This window comes from Mobula hypostoma, chromosome 3 (assembly GCF_963921235.1).
Source record: "Mobula hypostoma chromosome 3, sMobHyp1.1, whole genome shotgun sequence".
NCBI classification, from domain to species: Eukaryota; Metazoa; Chordata; class Chondrichthyes; order Myliobatiformes; family Myliobatidae; genus Mobula; species Mobula hypostoma.
In genome coordinates, this window is record NC_086099.1 from 7,580,504 (window position 1) to 7,599,454 (window position 18,951).

The 18,951-nt window shown below is 42.2% G+C and overlaps 1 protein-coding gene across 1 annotated transcript in view; it reads right to left on the reverse strand.

The window, feature by feature from the left end:
- Nucleotides 1–10,144: 10,144 nt before the first annotated feature.
- LOC134343846 (RNA-binding E3 ubiquitin-protein ligase MEX3C) overlaps nt 10,145–18,951 on the reverse strand; it is a 46,682-nt gene continuing 37,875 nt past the window's right edge. The window contains exon 2 of the mRNA XM_063042620.1: nt 10,145–18,506. Within this exon, the coding sequence (XP_062898690.1) occupies nt 17,233–18,506 (1,274 nt within the window). The 3' untranslated portion in view covers nt 10,145–17,232. The remainder of the gene's footprint in view (nt 18,507–18,951) is intronic.

Genomic DNA, 18,951 nt, shown 5'->3' on the forward strand with positions numbered 1-18,951 from the left:
GTAAGTTTTTACGCAGAGAGTGGTAAGCGTGTAGAATGGGTTACCGGCAACAGTGGTGGAGGCAGATACGATAGGGTCTTTTAAGAGTCTTTTAGATAGGTACATGGAGCTTAGAAAAATAGAGGGCTATAGTTAACCATAGTAATTTTTATGATAGGGACATGTTTGGCACAATTTTGTGGGCTGAAGGGCCTGTATTGTGCTGTAGGTTTTCTATGTTTCTATAATTTATTATACCTCTCAAACCCATTCGCCTGCCTTCTCCCCGACACCCTTACTAATCAAAAACTTCAACCCAATAACTCCAACTTAGGCCTCACCAATGTCTTAAAGAACTTAAACATCCCAACTGTTTAGGCTCTCTGGATTGGAAGGCCATGGGAGGTTGGTGTGGCAGTATAGATGATTATTCTGCCACTGTAACATGCTACATCTCCTTCTGTGAAGATGCTGAAGACAAATTCTTTGAAGACTATTTTCATGACATATGCTGGCGATATGAAATCTAGTTCTGAAGATGAGCATCTTACTGAAAAAAGACCATTGTGAGGTATAACTACCCTAAGTCATGGTTCATCAAGGATTGAGGACATCAGATCTGTAAAGGATCATGACTAGAGGTCTGGAAACAAGAATCGGGTCTGCAAAATGGCAGGTTAGTAAAGATCTGGAAGTGGCGAAAACCATTTACAAGGACTGGCTAGAGAGAGACTTCAACAATAACCAGGCAGACTGGAGTTCCCTGCAAGATCTTACCATCTTCAAACAGAAGTGTTCCCAAATCTTCCCCTCCCCTACCTTGGGCAATCAGTTTTATTGCCAGTTTGATATGGACATTCAACATCTATCTCTTCTCACTCCCTCTGACCCTGATATGCTGAGCCCCTACCCCTTCCCCTTCACACCACTCCAATATCATCATCCCCCCTTCACTGTCTTCAGTCTCCAACCCCACCCTGTACTTTCAGCGAAGCCAGAAGACGTTTGCAAACTATTTGGAAATTCAGGACTATTAGAAAAGTTGCAAGCCCCTGTTGGCACGACATCTCACCTAAGCCACTCTGGATCAGCTAGCACCCGTCTTCACTGAGATACGCAACTATGCAGGGATCCGATCTGCTTCAAAGTTGCTATAATCATTCCATTTCTCAAGAAAGACAAGATCACTGGACTTAGCAATTATAGATCAGTTGCGCTGACTTCAGTAGTTATGAAAATCTTTGAACATCTAATGTTAGCCTGCTTTAAATCCAAGACGATCCTCCTCTTGACCCGCTACAGTTTATAGAGCAAATCGCTCAGTTGAGGATGCAGTTAACTTGCACCTTCATTACTTACTTCAACGTTTGAACTCCCCCAACACCTACGCTATGTGAGGATCTTGTTTGTGGATTTTAACTCTGCCTTCAACACTACTGTTCTGGAGTTTTCCCACAGCAATCTAGCTGTACCCTGCAGTTCATGTCAGTGCTGACAGGAAGGAAGCAGAATGTAAGGCTGGGGTCTACTTGTCCAGTCCAATGTCTATAGCACAGGTTCTCCCCAGGCTGTGTTCTTTCACCCTCCTGCTGTCACTTTATTCACAGGTAGATCCATTAAAATCCTAAATTCGCAGATGACACAACTGTAGTTGGTCACATCTATAATAATGATGTGACTTGTTATTAAAGTGAGATAAGCTGTCTTGCAGCATTTGTAACAACTCAAAGCTTAATGCTATCATAACAGAGGAAATGAGGATTGATTTCCATCGACAACCTGCCCTCCCTTGGAAATTAACACTCATGGGGAGTACCATTTCCAATAAACTGAAGTGGGACCAGCATGTTCCACTCACCATTAGGAAAGTCCAGCAGAGACTGGTTTTCCTACGCCAGCTTAGGAAACTTAATATCGCAGGGCATATTCTGAACAACTCAACTCAGCCATTATTGTGAACATTGTGACCTCCTCAGTCGTCAGGTTACATGTATATCATCAAAGGCATTTCTCCGAACCAGGGTGTAAAACACAATAGTACATATTACACACATATAACACACAATATCTTAGGAGAGAATAAAATCTACAGATGAATTATGCATAAACAAAGTAAGGTACATAATTTAGATATTCTAAGGTACGGAACAGATTAGTCAGATATCATCATTTCGTTTCCTGCTGCCTCCTCCCTCACCAGGTATAGGTTACAGTGAGTGATCCTCTCAGCAGAGATCTTTGGCTGTCAGCTACCGAAGAAAACATCAGTTCATCGCCAGAGTGAGGGACAGAGCTGAAAAGTTTAGTGTTGACTCCATCCACCATTTGGTGATGGTCACTTATTCACCAAATTGCCATCAGGGAGACGCTACAAGTCCATCACTATCAGGGCCAGATGTCATCTTTGAAACTCGTTTCCCGTAGCTGAACAAAACTCACTCAGATGTAATACCCTATCTGTCCCTGAACATCTGTTAAATGGTTTTTCCTACTCTCCTTGTTCTGTTGATAATTAATGAGTCTGTTCATATGCTCACATTTAAGTTTAATTATTGATCATGGCTATTTGGACTGTTGTCTTGTAAATTGTTGGTTGCTATTGTGTTGTCTGTTATGGTATTGTCTTGGGCAGGTTTACTGGAGCTGTCGGGAGTGGTTTAAACTAATATGGCAGGGGGATAGGAGCCAGTATGATGGAGCTGAGGATGACCCAGCATTTTTACAAGCAGATGACGGATGTAACGTGAATGTAAGGAAGGACAGGCCAATGACTGGGTCCAAATGCAGACAAAGCAAGGAGTTAAACTGTACCACAGAGGCAAAATTCAAAAGGGTGAAGAATGCAGACTGAACGTACTTAAATGTACATAGCATTTGGAATAAGGTGGATAAACTCGTGATGCAATTAGAGATTGGTCGGTGTGCGTTTTGGGCATCACTGAGTCATGGCTGAAAGAAGGTCATGGTTGGGAGCTTAGCATCAAAGGATATACTTTGTATCCAAAGGACAGGCAGGAATGCATAGGTGATAGGCTGTATTGGTAAGAGATGGAATTACATCTTTAGAAAGAGGTGACAGAAAGGTCAGAGAATGCTGTATCTTTCTGGGTGGAGTTAAGAAATTTCAAGGGTGAAAACACCATGATGGGAATCATATATAGGCCTCCAAATAGTAGCCAAGATGTGGGATTGAGATTGCAAAGGGAGCTGGAAAAGGCATGTAATAAGGGGAATGTCACAATTGTAATGGGGGACTTCAATATGTGAAGAGATTAGGGAAATCAGGTTGGTGTCGGATCACAAGAAAGGGAATGTGTTGATTGCTTATGAGATGGCTTTTTAGAACAGCTTGTGCTTGAGCCTACAAGGGGAAAGGCCATCTTAGATTGGGTATTTTGAAATAACCCCGATCTTATTAGGGAGCTTAACATAAAGGAATCTTTAGGGGACAGTGATCATAATATGATTGAATTCATACTGCAATTTGAGAGGGAGAAGTACAAGTCACATGTATCAGTATTGTAATGAAATAAAGGGAATTACAGAGGTATGAGGGAGAAGCTTGCCCAGGTGGATTGGAGGAGGATGCTGGTGGGGATGACGACAGAACAGAGGTGGCTGAAGTTTCTGGGAATAGTTCACGAGGTGCAGGGTAGGTATGTCCCACAGAAGTAGTAGTTCTCAAATGGCAGGGACAGGCAACTGTGGCTGACAGGGCAAGTTAAGGACTGCATAAAAGTCAAGGAAAGGGCACATAAGGTAGCAAAAGTGAGTGGGAAGTTGGATGATCGGGAATCTTAAAATACAACAAAAGGCAACGGAAAAAGCTCTAAGGAAGGAAAAGAAATATGAGTGAAGACTAGCTAATAATATAAAAGCAGGATAGCAGAAGTTTTTTCTGAGTTATATAAAGAGTAAAAGGGAGGTGAGAGTTAATACTGGACTACTGGAAAATGATGCTGGTGAGGAAGTAATGGGGGGGACAAAGAAATGGCAGATGAACGTAATAAATACTTTGCATCACTCTTCACTGTGGAAGTCACTAACAGTGTGCCAGAGGTCCGTAAGTGTCAGGGAGCAGGAGTGAGTGCCATTGCTATTACAAAGGAAGAAGTGCTAGGCAAACTCAAAGGTCTTAAGGTGGATAAGTCACCTGGGCCAGATGGACTACATCCCAGCGTCCTGAGAGAGGTTGCTGAAGAGATAATGGATGCATTGGTCATGATCTTTCAAGAATCACTTGATTCTGGCATGGTCCCGGAGGACTGAAAGATTGCAAATGTTACTCCACTCTTTAAGAAGGGAGGAAGGCAAAATAAAGGATTATAGGCAAGTTAGCCTAACCTCAGTGGTTGGGAAGGCCAGGCAGCATCTCTAGGAAGAGGTACAGTTGACGTTTCGGGCCGGGACCCTTCGTCAGGACTAACTGAAGGAAGAGCTAGTAAGAGATTTGAAAGTGGGAGGGGGAGATCCAAAATGATAGGAGAAGACAGGAGGGGGGAGGGATGGAGCTAAGAGCTGGAAAGTTGATTGGCAAAAGGGGTATGAGAGGATCATGGGACGGACGGGAGGCCTAGGGAGAAAGAAGGGGGGAGGGGGGAACGCCTAGAGGATGGGCAAGGAGTATAGTGAGAGGGACAGAGGGAGAAAAAGGAGAGAGAGAAAAAGAATATAAAATAATAAATAAATAACGGATGGGGTACGAAGGGGAGAAGGGGTAGAGAAGTCAATGTTTATGCCATCAGGTTGGAGGCTACCCAGACGCAAAATAAAGTGTTGTTCCTCCAACCTGAATGTGGCTTCGTTTTAACAGTAGAGGAGGCCGTGGATAGACATATCAGAATGGGAATGGGACGTGGAATTAAAATGTGTGGCCACTAGGAGATCCTGCTTTCTCTGGCGGACAGAGCGTGGGTGTTCAGTGAAACGGCCTCCCAGTCTGCGTTGGGTCTGGCACGCCTTTCCCTCCACCCCCCTCTGCTTTCCGCAGGGACCGCTCCCTACACGACTCCCTTGTCCATTTGTCCCCCCCATCCCTCCCACCGATCTCCCTCCTGGCACTTATCCGTGTAAGTGGAACAAGTGCTACACATGCCCCTACACTTCCTCCCTCACCACCATTCAGGGCCCCAGACAGTCCTTCCAGGTGAGGCGACACTTCACCTGTGAGTTGGCTGGGGTGATATACTGCATCTGGTGCTCCCGATGCGGCCTTCTATATATTGGCGAGACCCGACGCAGACTGGGAGACCGCTTTGCTGAACATCTACGCTCTGTCCGCCAGAGAAAGCAGGATCTCCCAGTGGCCACACATTTTAATTCCGCGTCCCATTCCCATTCTGATATGTCTATCCACGGCCTCCTCTACTGTAAAGATGAAGCCACACTCGGGTTGGAGGAACAACACCTTATATTCCGTCTGGGTAGCCTCCAACCTGATGGCATGAACATTGACTCCTCTAACTTCCTTTAATGCCCCACCTCCCCCTCGTACACCATCCGTTATTTATTTAATATATTTTTCTCTCTCTCCTTTTTCTCCCTCTGTCCCTCTCACTATATTCCTTGCCTATCCTCTGGGTTTCCCTCCTCCGCCTTTTCCTTCTCTCTAGGCCTCCTGTCCCATGATCCTCTCGTATCCCTTTTGCCAATCACCTGTCCAGCTCTTGGCTCCATCCCTCCCCCTCCTGTCTTCTCCTATCATTTTGGATCTCCCCCTCCCCCTTTCAAATCTCTTACTAGCTCTTCCTTCAGTTAGTCCTGACGAAGGGTCTTGGCCCGAAACGTTGACTGCACCTCTTCCTAGAGATGCTGCCTGGCCTGCTGCGTTCACCAGCAACTTCTATGTGTGTTGCTTGAAATTCCAGCATCTGCAGAATTCCTCATGTCAGTGGTTGGGAAAGTGTTTTGAGGTGCTTGGAGACGAAAGATAAAATTCTTTGAGGAAATAACAAGCAGAGTGGACAGAGAGGTAGTGGATGTCGTTTACTTTGATTTTCAGAAGGCGTTTGATAGGGTGCCTCACATGAGGCTGCTTAACAAGATAAAATCCTATGGTGTAACACGAAATATACTGGCTTGGATAGCAGAATGGCTGACAGGCCGGAGGCAGTGAGTGGGAATAAAACGGGCCTTTCGTGTTTGCTTGCTGGTGACCAGTGGTGTTCCTCAGGGGTCAGAATTGGCACCGCTAATTTTCACATTGTTTGTCATTGATTTGGATAATGGAATAGATGACTTTGTGGCAAAGTTTGCGGATGATACAAAGATAGGTGGAGGGATAGGTACTGCTGAGGAAGCAATGTGATTGTAGCAGGACTTCAAATTGGAAAAATGGGCAAAAAAAGTGGCAGATGGAATACAGTGTTGGGAGATGTATGATAATGCATTTTGGAAAAGGAACATGGTGCAGACTATTATCTAAATGGGGTGAAGGTTCAAACGTCAGAGGTGCAGAGGGACCTAGGAGTCCTCGTGCAAGACTCCCAGAAGGTTAATTTACAGAGCAAGTCTGTGCAAAAGGTGGAAAATGCAATGTTGGCATTTATTTCAAGGGGAATAGAATATAAAATACTAAGCCTTTATAAGACACTAGTCAGACCACATTTGGGAGTATTTTCAACAGTTTTGGGCCCCGTATCTCAGAAAGGATGTGTTGTCATTGGGAAGAGTCCAGAGGAGCTTGACAAAGATGATTCCAGGAATGAAGGGGTTAACATGTGAGGAGCAGTTGGCAGCTTTAGGCCTGTACTCACTGGAATTTAGAGGAGTGCGTGGGGATTTCTTTGAAACCCACCGAATGTTGAAAGGACTGGATAGGGTGGTTGTGGAGAGGATGTTTTCTATCGTGGGGGCATCCAGAACTAGAGGGCACGGCCTCAAAATTGACGTGTGGCCTTTTAGAACAGAGGTAAGGAGGAATTTTTTAGCCAGAGAGTGGTGAATCTGTGGAATGTTCTGTCGCAGACTGTGATGAAGGCCAAGTCTATGGGTATATTTAAGGCGGAAGTTGATTACTTCCTGATCGATCAGGGCATCAGCTGATATGGCGAGAAGGCAGGTGTGTGGGGTTGAGTGGGATCCAGGATCAGCTGTGATGGAATGACAGAGCAGACATGATGGGCTGAATGGCCTAATTCTGCTCCTATGTCTTATGGTTTTTTTCTTGGCATCAAACCACAGTCAATTCTGGTTTGTTTCACATACTGGCACTAAAGTGATTCAGATTCAATGTGTCAAAAGCTATGACCCTATCTACATATGATGCAACTTCCAAAGAATTTTATGAATCTCTAGTCTAAGAGACATCCTTGTACTCTGGGGCTGTGCCCTCTGGTCTTAGACTCTCCCACTATAGGAAACATTCCCTCCACATACACTATATCTAGGCTGTTCAATATTAAATAGGTTTCAATGAAATCCCACCTCATTCTTCCAAACTCAACAGGTATAGATAGGCCCAGAGCTACCAAACACTCCTCATACATTAACCCATTTGGTTGTTCAATAATGATTCATATTGAAGCAATACAGTTTCTATTTACTTCATATTAAATGACCACAATGGGTTCCTGTGGTTTCAAGCAGTATAGAAGCACAGATTTTACTCAAATCTTTCCCAGCAGAAAATGGGTTTCATTTCTACCTCTGGCCATCAGAACTTGTTGAAGCTATTTATCTTCCAGGAGAATGATTCCAGGAATGAAAGAGTTAATGTATTGAGTAGTATTTGATGCCTCGGGGTCTGTACTTATTAGGAATGTAGAAGCAGCCTTCCATGAACTGGAAACCTGCATCGTGTGCGCGATTCACATTCAACAAGTTTTGTGTTGTTCTGCCAAGCACTGTGGACATCTGTGGTGACACTTACGGGCTGTCCTTGGTACACCTTTGGGTGCATCGTTAATGCAAACAACACATTTCACTGTCTGTTCCCATGTACCTGTGAGAAGAAAATAAATCCAAAAGCTGTTCTGTAAACACAAGAGATTCTGCAGATGCTGGAAATCCAGAGCAACTGGAGGAACTCAGTAGGTCAGGCAGCATCTATAGAAATGAACAAACAGTTGATGTTTCCAGCCAAGACCCTTCTTCAGGACTGCAAAGCAAGGGAGAAGATGCCAGAATAAGGTGGTGGGGGGAGGAAAGGAGGTCAAGCTAGGTGATTGGTGAAGTCAGGTAGGTGGGGAGTGTTGAAGAAGAAAGTGGGAGGTGGTAATTGGTAAAGGGACAAAGGAGGAATCCGATAGGGGGGAGGGGGACAAGGTGAGAAGAGGTAAGGGGAAAGGGAAGAGAGAAAAATATATCGAAGCAATAAATCCTCCACGTGAATGATCCTAGGAATGAAAGGTTTATCAGGAGCATTTGATGGCTCACGGTCCATATTCCCTGGGGTTTAGAACAACAAGGGGGGAATCTCATTGAAACTTATCGAACAGTGAAAGGCCTAGATCAAGTGGATGTAGAGATTATGTTTCCTATAGTGGGACAGTACAGGAACAGAAGGCAGTCTCAGAATAAAGGAACGTCCATTTAGAACAGAGATAAGGAGGAATTTCTTTAGTCAGAGGGTGGTGAATCTGTAGAATTCTTTCCTACAGCCAGTTGTGGAAGCCAAGTAATTTAAAGCAGAGGTCGTTAAGTTCTTTATCAGTCAGAACATCAAAGGTTACAGGGAGAAGGCAGGAAAATTGGTTTGCGAGAGATAATAAATCAGCCATAGTGGAATTGGCAGAACGGAGTCGTGGGCTGAGTGGCCAAATTCTGCTCCCATGTCTTAAGATCTAAAGCATTTTTGGTTGTCTGAATGTATTTCTCATAATCAGCAAGTTTAACTCAAATATAAATACAGAAAAACATTAAAAGGGAAACTTAGGAGTAATGATTGATGTATGGCAAAGGCAGATTTAAATGAAGTTACAATTATATTTTGACAATTACATCCATGGCAGATGTACTTTGACCTCAGCAGACTCACAGGTGAAGTGTTGCCTCAGCTGGAAGGACTGTCTGGGGCCCTGAATGGTGGTGTAGGGGAAGATTTGTCCTGCATGCAGGGTTAAATGCCAGGAGGGAGGGACAAATGGACAAGACAGTCACGGAGAGAGCGATCCCTACTGAAAGCATAGTTGGGAGGGGTGCTAGGGGAGGGAATGATGGATCCCACTGAAGATGTCAGAAGTTATGGAGAGCTCCATACTTTAGCTCCTATGCTTTTCCATGCAATACTTTCAAGACTCAAGATTGTTCGTCATTTCCAGTACACAAAGTTAAAAGAGAACAAAATAATTGTTACTCTGGATCTGATGCAGCACAAAAAAAAAGATAAAAAACAATAATTAAGAATCCATTAAAATACACATGATAGCATATATACAGATTGATTGTATGTTCATAAAGTGACAATGCACAGGAGTGTCTGTACATAAGGTGACCGACAGGAAATGATAAAGTAGTGGTGGTTGGGGGTGTGGAGGGGTGGGTCAGTGGGTGAAGGTGTTGATCAGCCTCACTGCTTGGGGAAAGTAACTGTTTTTGAGTCTGGTGGTCCTGGGGTGGTTGCTACATAGCCTCCTCCCTGATGGGAGTGGGACAAATAGTCCACGAGCAGGATGAAGGGTCTCTGCCTGAAACGTCAACTGTTTAGTCCTCTCCTTAGAAGTTGCCTGACCTGCTGAGTTTCTCCAGCATTTTGTGTGTGGCCTTGGATTTCCAGTATTTGCAGATTTCCTTGTGTTTGAGCCCATGAGCAGGGTGGGTGGGAGCGTTCGTTATGTTCCCATATATATTTATCCTTGATAGCTGGTAGGCTGGTGCCCATGATGCATTGGGTAGTTTTGACTACCCATTGTTGAGCCTTCCTACTCTTTGATTCAGGCTCCCAGGTGTCATCACTCTGGTTTAGCACTAGTATTCTAATATTCAAATTTCGATTACATTGGATTATACTCAAAAGATTTTACTGGGTCAGTTAATCGTCTGCTTGGGCCTTTAGCTCCCAGTGGAGCACAGGCCATTGAGGACCTCCTGTCTCCATCGTCCAAAGTGAATGGTTTGGTTGGAGTTCAATGTTTGGGTAATCTATTGTATCTCCCGTACAGGGGATTGACCAATACAACTTCATCAGAGTCCTGCTGGCTGGCTTTACTCATTTCCATCTCTCAGAGGTGGGCCAGTTAATCAACAAGCATTAAAAACCAGATGCGTCAGTTTTAATGGAAACCGTCTTTATTAAGTAACTTTTAATATCAGAAAAATAAAACTCTTATAATTCTCTTTACAGCAAATATATATCAGTGCTTTGGCCACATTAAGTTAAAGGCCCTTTATCATAAAATATATGGTTTTAAACTTTACTCAATAAATTGAATTTTTATCCCTATCACTTTCCTACATATACATAACAAACAAGGTATTGTAAAATTAGCAAATACTAAACTCTATTGGTATGTTTTTTCCATTCTCGGTTTGTGTGTTTTTTCTTCTGAACTAGAAATAATACAGGCTTGTGTTATTTCCTTGGCTTTTTTCCCCAATTGTAGTGTACAGTATAATGCAGTTTAAAGTTTACTAATACAAAATACATGCGTAGCGAACTTCTGTTTAATACCTATTCCAATATGGCAACTAGTGTTCATTTTAATACTGACGTCAACTAGTCTACAAGCAAAAATTAGCAGTGAAGTTATGCATTACATCATAAATGCCATCAAGGCGATTTTCATACTGAAAAAAAACTTGAAATAAAAACCTTTATTTTTGTAAACTTTGAATAAGAAATGTAACTTCAAGTGGAAATAAAAAATAAATTGTATATCTACTCGATGAATATATATTTACATGTACTGAAGTTAAACCTGCCCTTGAGTGGAGAACAAATACCAGTTATATTTTGACAAATTAATGTTCTATGTGGCAGTAGGACATAGATCTACCAAACTAATCTTCCTGTTTCAAAGAGTACCCTCACCACCAACTTTCTGCCAGTCTCTCATTTGGAGAGGTTGCCTGCTTTCCAGGCTCCAGATCCAAATGTGAACACTACTTCCCATATTTCACCCAAGTCATTATATCCCCAACTCCGTCTGGCTGTGAAAGGAGGGTGGGGCATGGAACTAGCAACCCCATCCTGTTAAAATCCCAGTGCTACAGAAATGGCAGCAGAAGCTTCGAAACCTTACCCCTGGGAGAGGAAGGATCTACAAAGACGGGCTACACCTGGGGACAATTTGAAAGACTGGCCTGGGACAGAGGACTCTGGTGAGTTGCTGTTGGTGGCCTACACCTGCTCCATGCGTCATTGTGCGTAACACTAACCTGTCCAGCACAATTCTACTTCACATCTTGCTCCTACAAAGTGGACTATACAAGGATTAACTTAAATCACATTAGCTTCAGTGATTCGTTATCCCTGCTCCAATTTGCCTACCGTTGCGATGCAGCCTGCTCCAGTGAGTGGTAAGTGAACTAACTTCACCCGCAGCAGACACACATATCATTGCATTTAGACTACTAGTCTGTTTGTCAAATGGAAGCTCCCCCAACATCACAAACAAGCTAATTCAGGGCAAAACCCAAGCACTAGGCTACATAATTCTTAACAGTTTAATAACTGGGAGTTAGCAAAACACTTACAGCTCAGGGTGCCAGTGTTTGGAGTTCAATTCTGACATCCTCTGTACGTCCTCCACGTGGAATGCATGGTTTCCCTGGGTGCTCCAGTTTCCTCACATGGTCCAAAGACATAAGGAGTAGGTGAACTGGTCATTGTAAACTGATCAAGTTAGCATTAAATCGGCATTGTTGGGGCAGTGCTACTTGAAGGGCTGGAAGAGCCTACTTCACTCTGTATTGCTAAATAATTTAAAAAAAACTTTAAAAACTTAGAAGTTTGTTGGCTAAAGATACAGTCACACCTATGATCATTACAAGTTCTAAGTTAAATGGGGGGGGGTGCAAGAGAGAAGGAGAGCAGGGTTAAATAGACAGATGCCTCCTGGTAACTACCTCATGAGACAAAACAGTGCTCATTATTAATAATGAGTAGATCTCTAAATCAAAGGAAAATTGCCAGAAGTGTGGCTCATTGCTGGCCTCAAAGTTCCACTGCTTGTTGGGAGGAAAGAGGAATATTACCCAAGATGTGTACCCGATGGCATATTGTATTTAATAGGCAGTATTCAATAAGTTTTGCAAGACACTTGCATTAAGGCTATATAAGGACCCGGGCAATTTGCTTTAGATATATAACTATCTGGTTTTATTTTTTAAAAATTTTAGATATAGCGCGAAACAGCCCTAGCCTAATCACAGGACAACTTACACAATGCCCAATTACCCTATTAATTTGTACATCTTTAGACTGTGGAAGGAAACTGGAGCACCCGGAGGAAACTCACTCGCACACGGGAAGGATGTACAAACTTTCTTTCAGAGAATGCAGGAATTGAACTTTGAACTCTGACACCCCAAGCAGTACTAGCATCACACTAACCACTACACGACTGTGGTTAAAAAAATTTTCACTCCGAAATTGGAAACAGCTTTCATATTGATTATAGAATCTTTGAGAGTCTATATCTAACAGAACCTTAAAACAAGATTTGTAATTTTTTTTATATATAAAAAGGTAAAAAGCTGGAATGCTATTTAAAAATTAATGCTGAATTTCTGCTACAGGCAGCTCTGATCAGAGCCCAGTGAGAATTGTGTTCTTGGGATGACCTCCCATGGGGTTGATATGCTGCTTTAAAACTCATTTCCATCTCATTACACACCTTGCATCCTTCTCAGGGTCAAGTTTGATAAAAATATTGAAGCAATAACACCACAAAAACCAAAAGGTAGATTTTTCCAGAGAGATTCAGAAACTTTGCAGAGGGTGAAGAAGTTCACCAGGAGTAGAGGGTATGTGCTATAACGAGAGGATGGACAAACTTGGGTTGTTTTCTCTGGAGCGACAGAAGCTGAGGGGAGATCTGACAGAGGTTTATACGATTATGAGAAGCATAGATATAGACAGACAATATCTTTTTCCCAGGGTTGAAATGTCTAATACCAGAGGACATGCATTTATAGTGAACAAAGTAATTTCAAAGGAGATGTGAGGGGCAAGTTTTTATAGAGAGTGGTAGGTGTCTGGAATGCACTGCCTGGGGTGGAGGCAGATACATTAGAGACATTTAACAGTTGTTTAGATAGTAACATGAATGCAAGGGAAATGGAAGGATATGGACATTGTGCAGCAGAAGAGATCAGTTTAGATAGTCATTTGATAATAACCTAGTGGGTTCAGCACCAAAGGGCCTGTTCCTGTGCTGTACTGTTCCATGTAGAATAACAATGCATCCCATTTTGATTAGTTACAAAGTGGATAAACTATCTCTCCACATACTACCTGTTTAAGTTAGCACTGACCTTACACTTGATATGCACAAATATATCAGTCTAAGATTTATCAGTGTAATAGATTTTTACAAATCAAGCATATAGTCAGTGGTAATTTTAAACAGGTGGTACATGGAGGGAAAGCTTAATTTGAAGATTTTTCAGTTGGAAGTAAGCTAAATAAACGGTTACTGAAAGATCTGCTTTCAAGAAATTTACAATGGGAGATTTCAGTAAACTGTGACTCCCAACAGGTGCCCATAATAAAAAAATATATCAAAGTGAAAAATATCAAGCTGGTTGAAAACCAATGTTGCAGATCTCTCAGGCCATTTAATTTAATTTGCATGTTTAGAGATACAGTACAAGTCCTTCCAGCCCAATGGGTCACGCCGCCCAGCAACCACCTATTTAACACCAGCCCAATCACAGGACTATTTATATCGATCAGTTAACCTAACCAGTACGTTTTTGGACTGCAGGAGGAAACCCACACATTCACAGGGAGGAATGTATAAACTCCTTACAGATAATGTCAGAATTGAACTCTCAACTGTCACACTTTCAAAAAGACATGGGAGTGCAATTTTCAAATCATCTGACATTTTAAAGAAAAACAAAAATGTTATAGAGAATCACTGGTCTGTTTCAGATTTCAATCTATAAAAGGTTGCAATTTAAAAAATATCATACAATTCCCCCGCTCAAAAAAAAATTAAAATGAGAGAGGATGTGGCTCAATTCATGACACATCTTGGTCCTGTTAATGGTGTTCACTTACTTCACATCCACGATCTGTGATCACAAGTGCACCCAAACCAAAATTTCAACTGTTATCCATGTGCAGAATCAGTAATTAATGCATTAACATTAAAAATGTAAAAACTCCCAAGTCATTCTAAAGAACGAAAAAAAATCAATGAACCTTTTACCCAGGATATGATATATAAAAAAACAGCCCAGCCAAATTGCAACTAAACAAATTGGTCCAATTAACTAGCCTCCTGTTGAGAGCTATAACAGGCAGTTGGAAACAAACTACAAATACCATGGCAAAATAAAAATTACTGTGTTAATTAAAATTTGAACAGCTAGTAGTGATAGTGCTTTTATCGCTGCCTTCAAAACAATCTGAGATATGAAGACACAGGAAACTGAGGACACCCCGCCCCCCCCCCCCCATCACTGGACAGTTCTGTTATCATCAATGCTTTAAATCAAGTTCTTGGGTAACAGTGCCGAATCTCGGTGGTGAAATGCATTGAAACTTTAGAAAAAATACTCTGCACACAAAAATAAAAAATTTCACATATCCCAAAGTACAGTGGATTCCAGTTAAATGGGCCATTGGGACAGCCACTTATTTCAGACAAACCAACAAAATCTACTTAAGAAAATAGGTGGGATAGGAGGATGCTGCCAAACAGTTTCTAACTAGCACCATTAGACACTACATTGTTCTTAGAGCAAACAGTTTTTAAAATAGTGTAATTTGCCTGTGTTTCTGTTTAAAAAGCAGTGATTTTGTGTTGGTGAGAAATTAACAGTAAGACAATTCAGAACTGCTTTGCTCACTGTCATTTTAAGTATTCAAGCCTGGAGACGCCAGAAACAGCTGGGAGTGAAAATGAAATGATTTCACTACTTCAACAAGTTTGAAACTACAAAGAATTTGAAGGTATCAACAATCATCTTGAACAATGAAAAATAAGATTTGAAGAATGCAATTGTTGATAGCGTTGTATGAAGGCAGACCATTATCTACACTGTGTCTATGCTGATTTTACAGTCAAAAGAACACAGCAGCATACAGTGGATGAATTCCTCCGTTGATAACTACTAGGAACTAATACAGTTTGTAGTACATTGGTAGTTTTGGTAGTGTTCTAATCTGTTCTGTATTTCATTTAAACACATAATTCGTTACTCAGTTAAATAGTAGTTTGTCTTTTTTATACCTTTTTAACTATTTCCATGCTATTTCAGCTAATTGGGGCAGCTGCTTAATTCTGCCAAAATAGGTCCCCACATGTCCCTACTAACTGGAATCCACTGTATAGACATTCCTTCTTCATAGGATCCAAATATGGTAACATCCAATCTAACAGGATTATGGGAATATCTTTACAAGAGGGTTAATGCTCACTTCCATTTGCTGAAGGGATTAAGAGCCTCACTAATAATGCCCATATGCCGTAAACAGAAACCCTGAACAGTTTTCTAAACTGTTCCTAAGAGAAGGAAGGTAGTTACTGCACAATATTGGCCAGTTTAGAAAAACAAAGGAAACAATGATGGAGAAAAACCACAGGGTTCAGAGAAATTATGCAGAAAAAAAGTTTACTAGTTTATGATTGGAAGCCAAGGCTGGTGACTCCTGGACTAATACCTACAGAATATTTAAAAAATTTTAAATGGCAGGGATTTGCAGCTTGTTGAGCATTGAGACTTAGTCCACAATCCATCATGAAGAATATTAAAAAATCAAAAATCACTCAGCTGTTCATTAGCCAAGTTCCTCCCACAAGGAAACCACTAAAAAGACCCCCAGAAGTCACACTCTAGAAACAATATTGGTTAATTTAGCGAAGTTAAAGAAATGGGGAAAAGTCATGAGGTTCAGGGCAAGCATTATGGAGGGAAAACACCTGCAAGCTTATGATTGGAGGCCAAGCCTGGGGCCTGCTAAGATTACTGAAAATTTGAAAATTTTCTATAGCAGGGATTTGCAACTCTTTGAGTATTAAGACTCAGTCCATAACCATCTACGTTTATGTATAATAAAAATTCTTTAAAAATCACTCAACTGTTCATCAGCCAAGTTCTTCCCCCAGGGAACAAGTCTCACTCAAAAATCAACAAACTACCACCTAGCAGCCTGGGTTCAGAATACTTGCCAAATGGCTGAAGATCAAAACTCAAAAAGAGCAGTCGTTCACTTACCATCGCCAAACACGAATCCTACCCCACTAGAAAAACAGCCTTTCCCTCTCCACCCACCAACTACTTCAGTATGTCATTCAAACTGATAGCAAATGTATTTGTGCATCACTAGAAATGGTCTGTCTTTGATTAAAGACAATTGGTATGTGTAGGACACATACGCTAATGGCTCAATAAGGTTTGCAGATATATAATGACTTACTTTTTTCTAACAGACAATACTCAACATTTTTAAAATGTTAAATCAAATCATAGGAGTTGAGAAGGCAGAGAATCTACCTGCAACAACTGACAAAATGCCCGATTTTCCATATCCACAGAATAACAAGTCCTCAATTTTCCTCTGGATCCAACCAATTTCATGGCAGTTTCACATTTGTCACACCTGTATCTTTTGATCCTAACCCCAACTTTTAACTCTTTTCCTCAAATCCCTTACTGCACTAGAGTTTCATAGGTGCTTGCAATCCTCTCATACCTCATCCAAGCTTGAACCATCAACTGGTGGGACGAAAGAAAAGTTTAAAAGACAATTGTCAGGGGGTTTCAAAATAACAAGCTGTTTTCTCATTTAGACACTTCCAGTAGGAATAACCAGAGCATGGAAATGGTTTTAGAGATCAGGTACCCTGGCAGAGAATTTTAACTAGGCTTGAAAAAAGTGGTACAACTTAAAATATTAACTCCTCAAGACCACTTTCACATTGTTGAGAAGCATATTTTCCAAAGTGTTTATACTCAAGCTGATTCATCTTGCATCTTAATCCATTAAACAGGTTTACCCATCAAAAAATTACCCAACTGATTTAAATTTAGAGAAAGCCCACAGTCTAATCCCATGAATCCAACTACGTAACAGTCATGGTTTAGAATTAGGAAGTTTCCAGACAAGTACCAACATCTAAACTCTTCCTTGCCCATTAATCACCCTGCCAATTGGTCCATTGAGTAGATGCGGATTGCCTGAGTAACGAGTGAGTTACACACCGGGCACACCGGCTCTTCCTTGTCGCAGATTCTGTTGGCACACTCCATGCAGAAATGGTTGTGCCCGCAAGGCACCAGGGCTGCAATCACTTCGCTTTCAAAGCAGACCACACAATCGCGTTTGCCCCGGGCCATTCCGGAGCCGGAGGAGTCGGTGGGCGAGCCGGACGTGGCGCTGCTGTTGGAGGAGTAACTTGTACCGTTGGAGAAGGCAGAGATGTATACTGGAAGCCCAACTTGACTGACCATGTTCAAGGGATCACTGCAAGGCCTCCTGGCAAGGTGGATCTCTATGTTTTCCATAAAGGTTGGTGATAGGCGGGGGGTGGTTGGCTGACTGTCGTGTGTTAGTGCACCAGCAGCCGATTCATTAGCGATGCCAATAGGATTTCCCTGTTCAAATGGACACCAGATGACAGACTGAGGTGTGGCCGGAAGAGGGTCAAAAGCAGAAGATTCAAAGCCCAAATCATCCGAACTCATGGTTGCAACAGACTCGCCGAACCAGAAACCACTTGCACCGAATGGGCTTGTCGGGCTAAAGTCAGCCACCTGGTTATTTCCAAAGTAGGAATCAGTTGATCCACTCCCGAGGGAACTGGAGCTGTCGTTTCTGTAGCTGGAGAGAAGTCTGTTGCGGGTGGTGGGAACAGAGCTCATCTTCCCCCACGTTGACTCAAATCCACTGCTGTCAAAACTCACATCTGTGCCATTTGAGTGGAAGTCATTCTCTTCATTTACTTCAATGTAGTTGCCCGTACGAACAGCAATATGTGCTTCTATTTCTTCCCTAGCTCGGTCAACATTCTCAGGCATACCGGTCACTTCGAACACCGGCTCCTTGTCCCGACTGGGAGTGACTATGTACGTATGGGTTTGCTGTTGAATACGTTTAATCGTGGCTCCTTTGGGCCCCACTACCAAACCCACCACACGGTAAGGAACCCGTACCTGAATGGTGGTTTGCCCAGGCAGATTGGGAGTGCCAGGTACAGCGAGGCCAGGTATTCCAGAAGGAGCGCCAGGTACAACCCCAGTTTTGTTTCGGGATGCTCGTATCATTGAGAAGTGCTCTGCAGCCGAAATGATCTCCCTCTTGGCCATTGCCACATCCTCCTTTCTCCCAGTGACAACAAAAATGGGCTCTTCTCCTCGAACTGGAGTTTTGATGTAAGTGTTGGTTTTTGCTCTTAGTGCTTTGATTTTGCAACCTTTAAACAGTTGGGATGGGGGACAGCAGGACAGAGAAAAAGAATGGCAAAACATTAGTAAAACATTTAAATGAAATTGCACCAGTGTTCAGTTATTCCTGTTAATTTACAATGCACAGATCTCAAATTAACACAGAACAGTTCAGGACAAAACGGGCTCTTGGCCCACAATATTGTGCTGACATTTTAACCAACTCCAAGATCAATCAACCCTTCCCTCCCACATAACTCTCCATTTTTTTCTATCATTCATGTGCCTATCTAAGAATATCTTAAATGTCCCTAATCTATCTGCCTCTATCATTCCCCCCATCCCTGGCAGTGCATTCCACACATTCACCACTGTTTAATAAACCTATCTGTTCTACACTTTCATCGCAACATCTCAAATTTATATCCCCTTGTATTAACTATTTTACCCATGGAAAGTCACTGGCTGTCCATT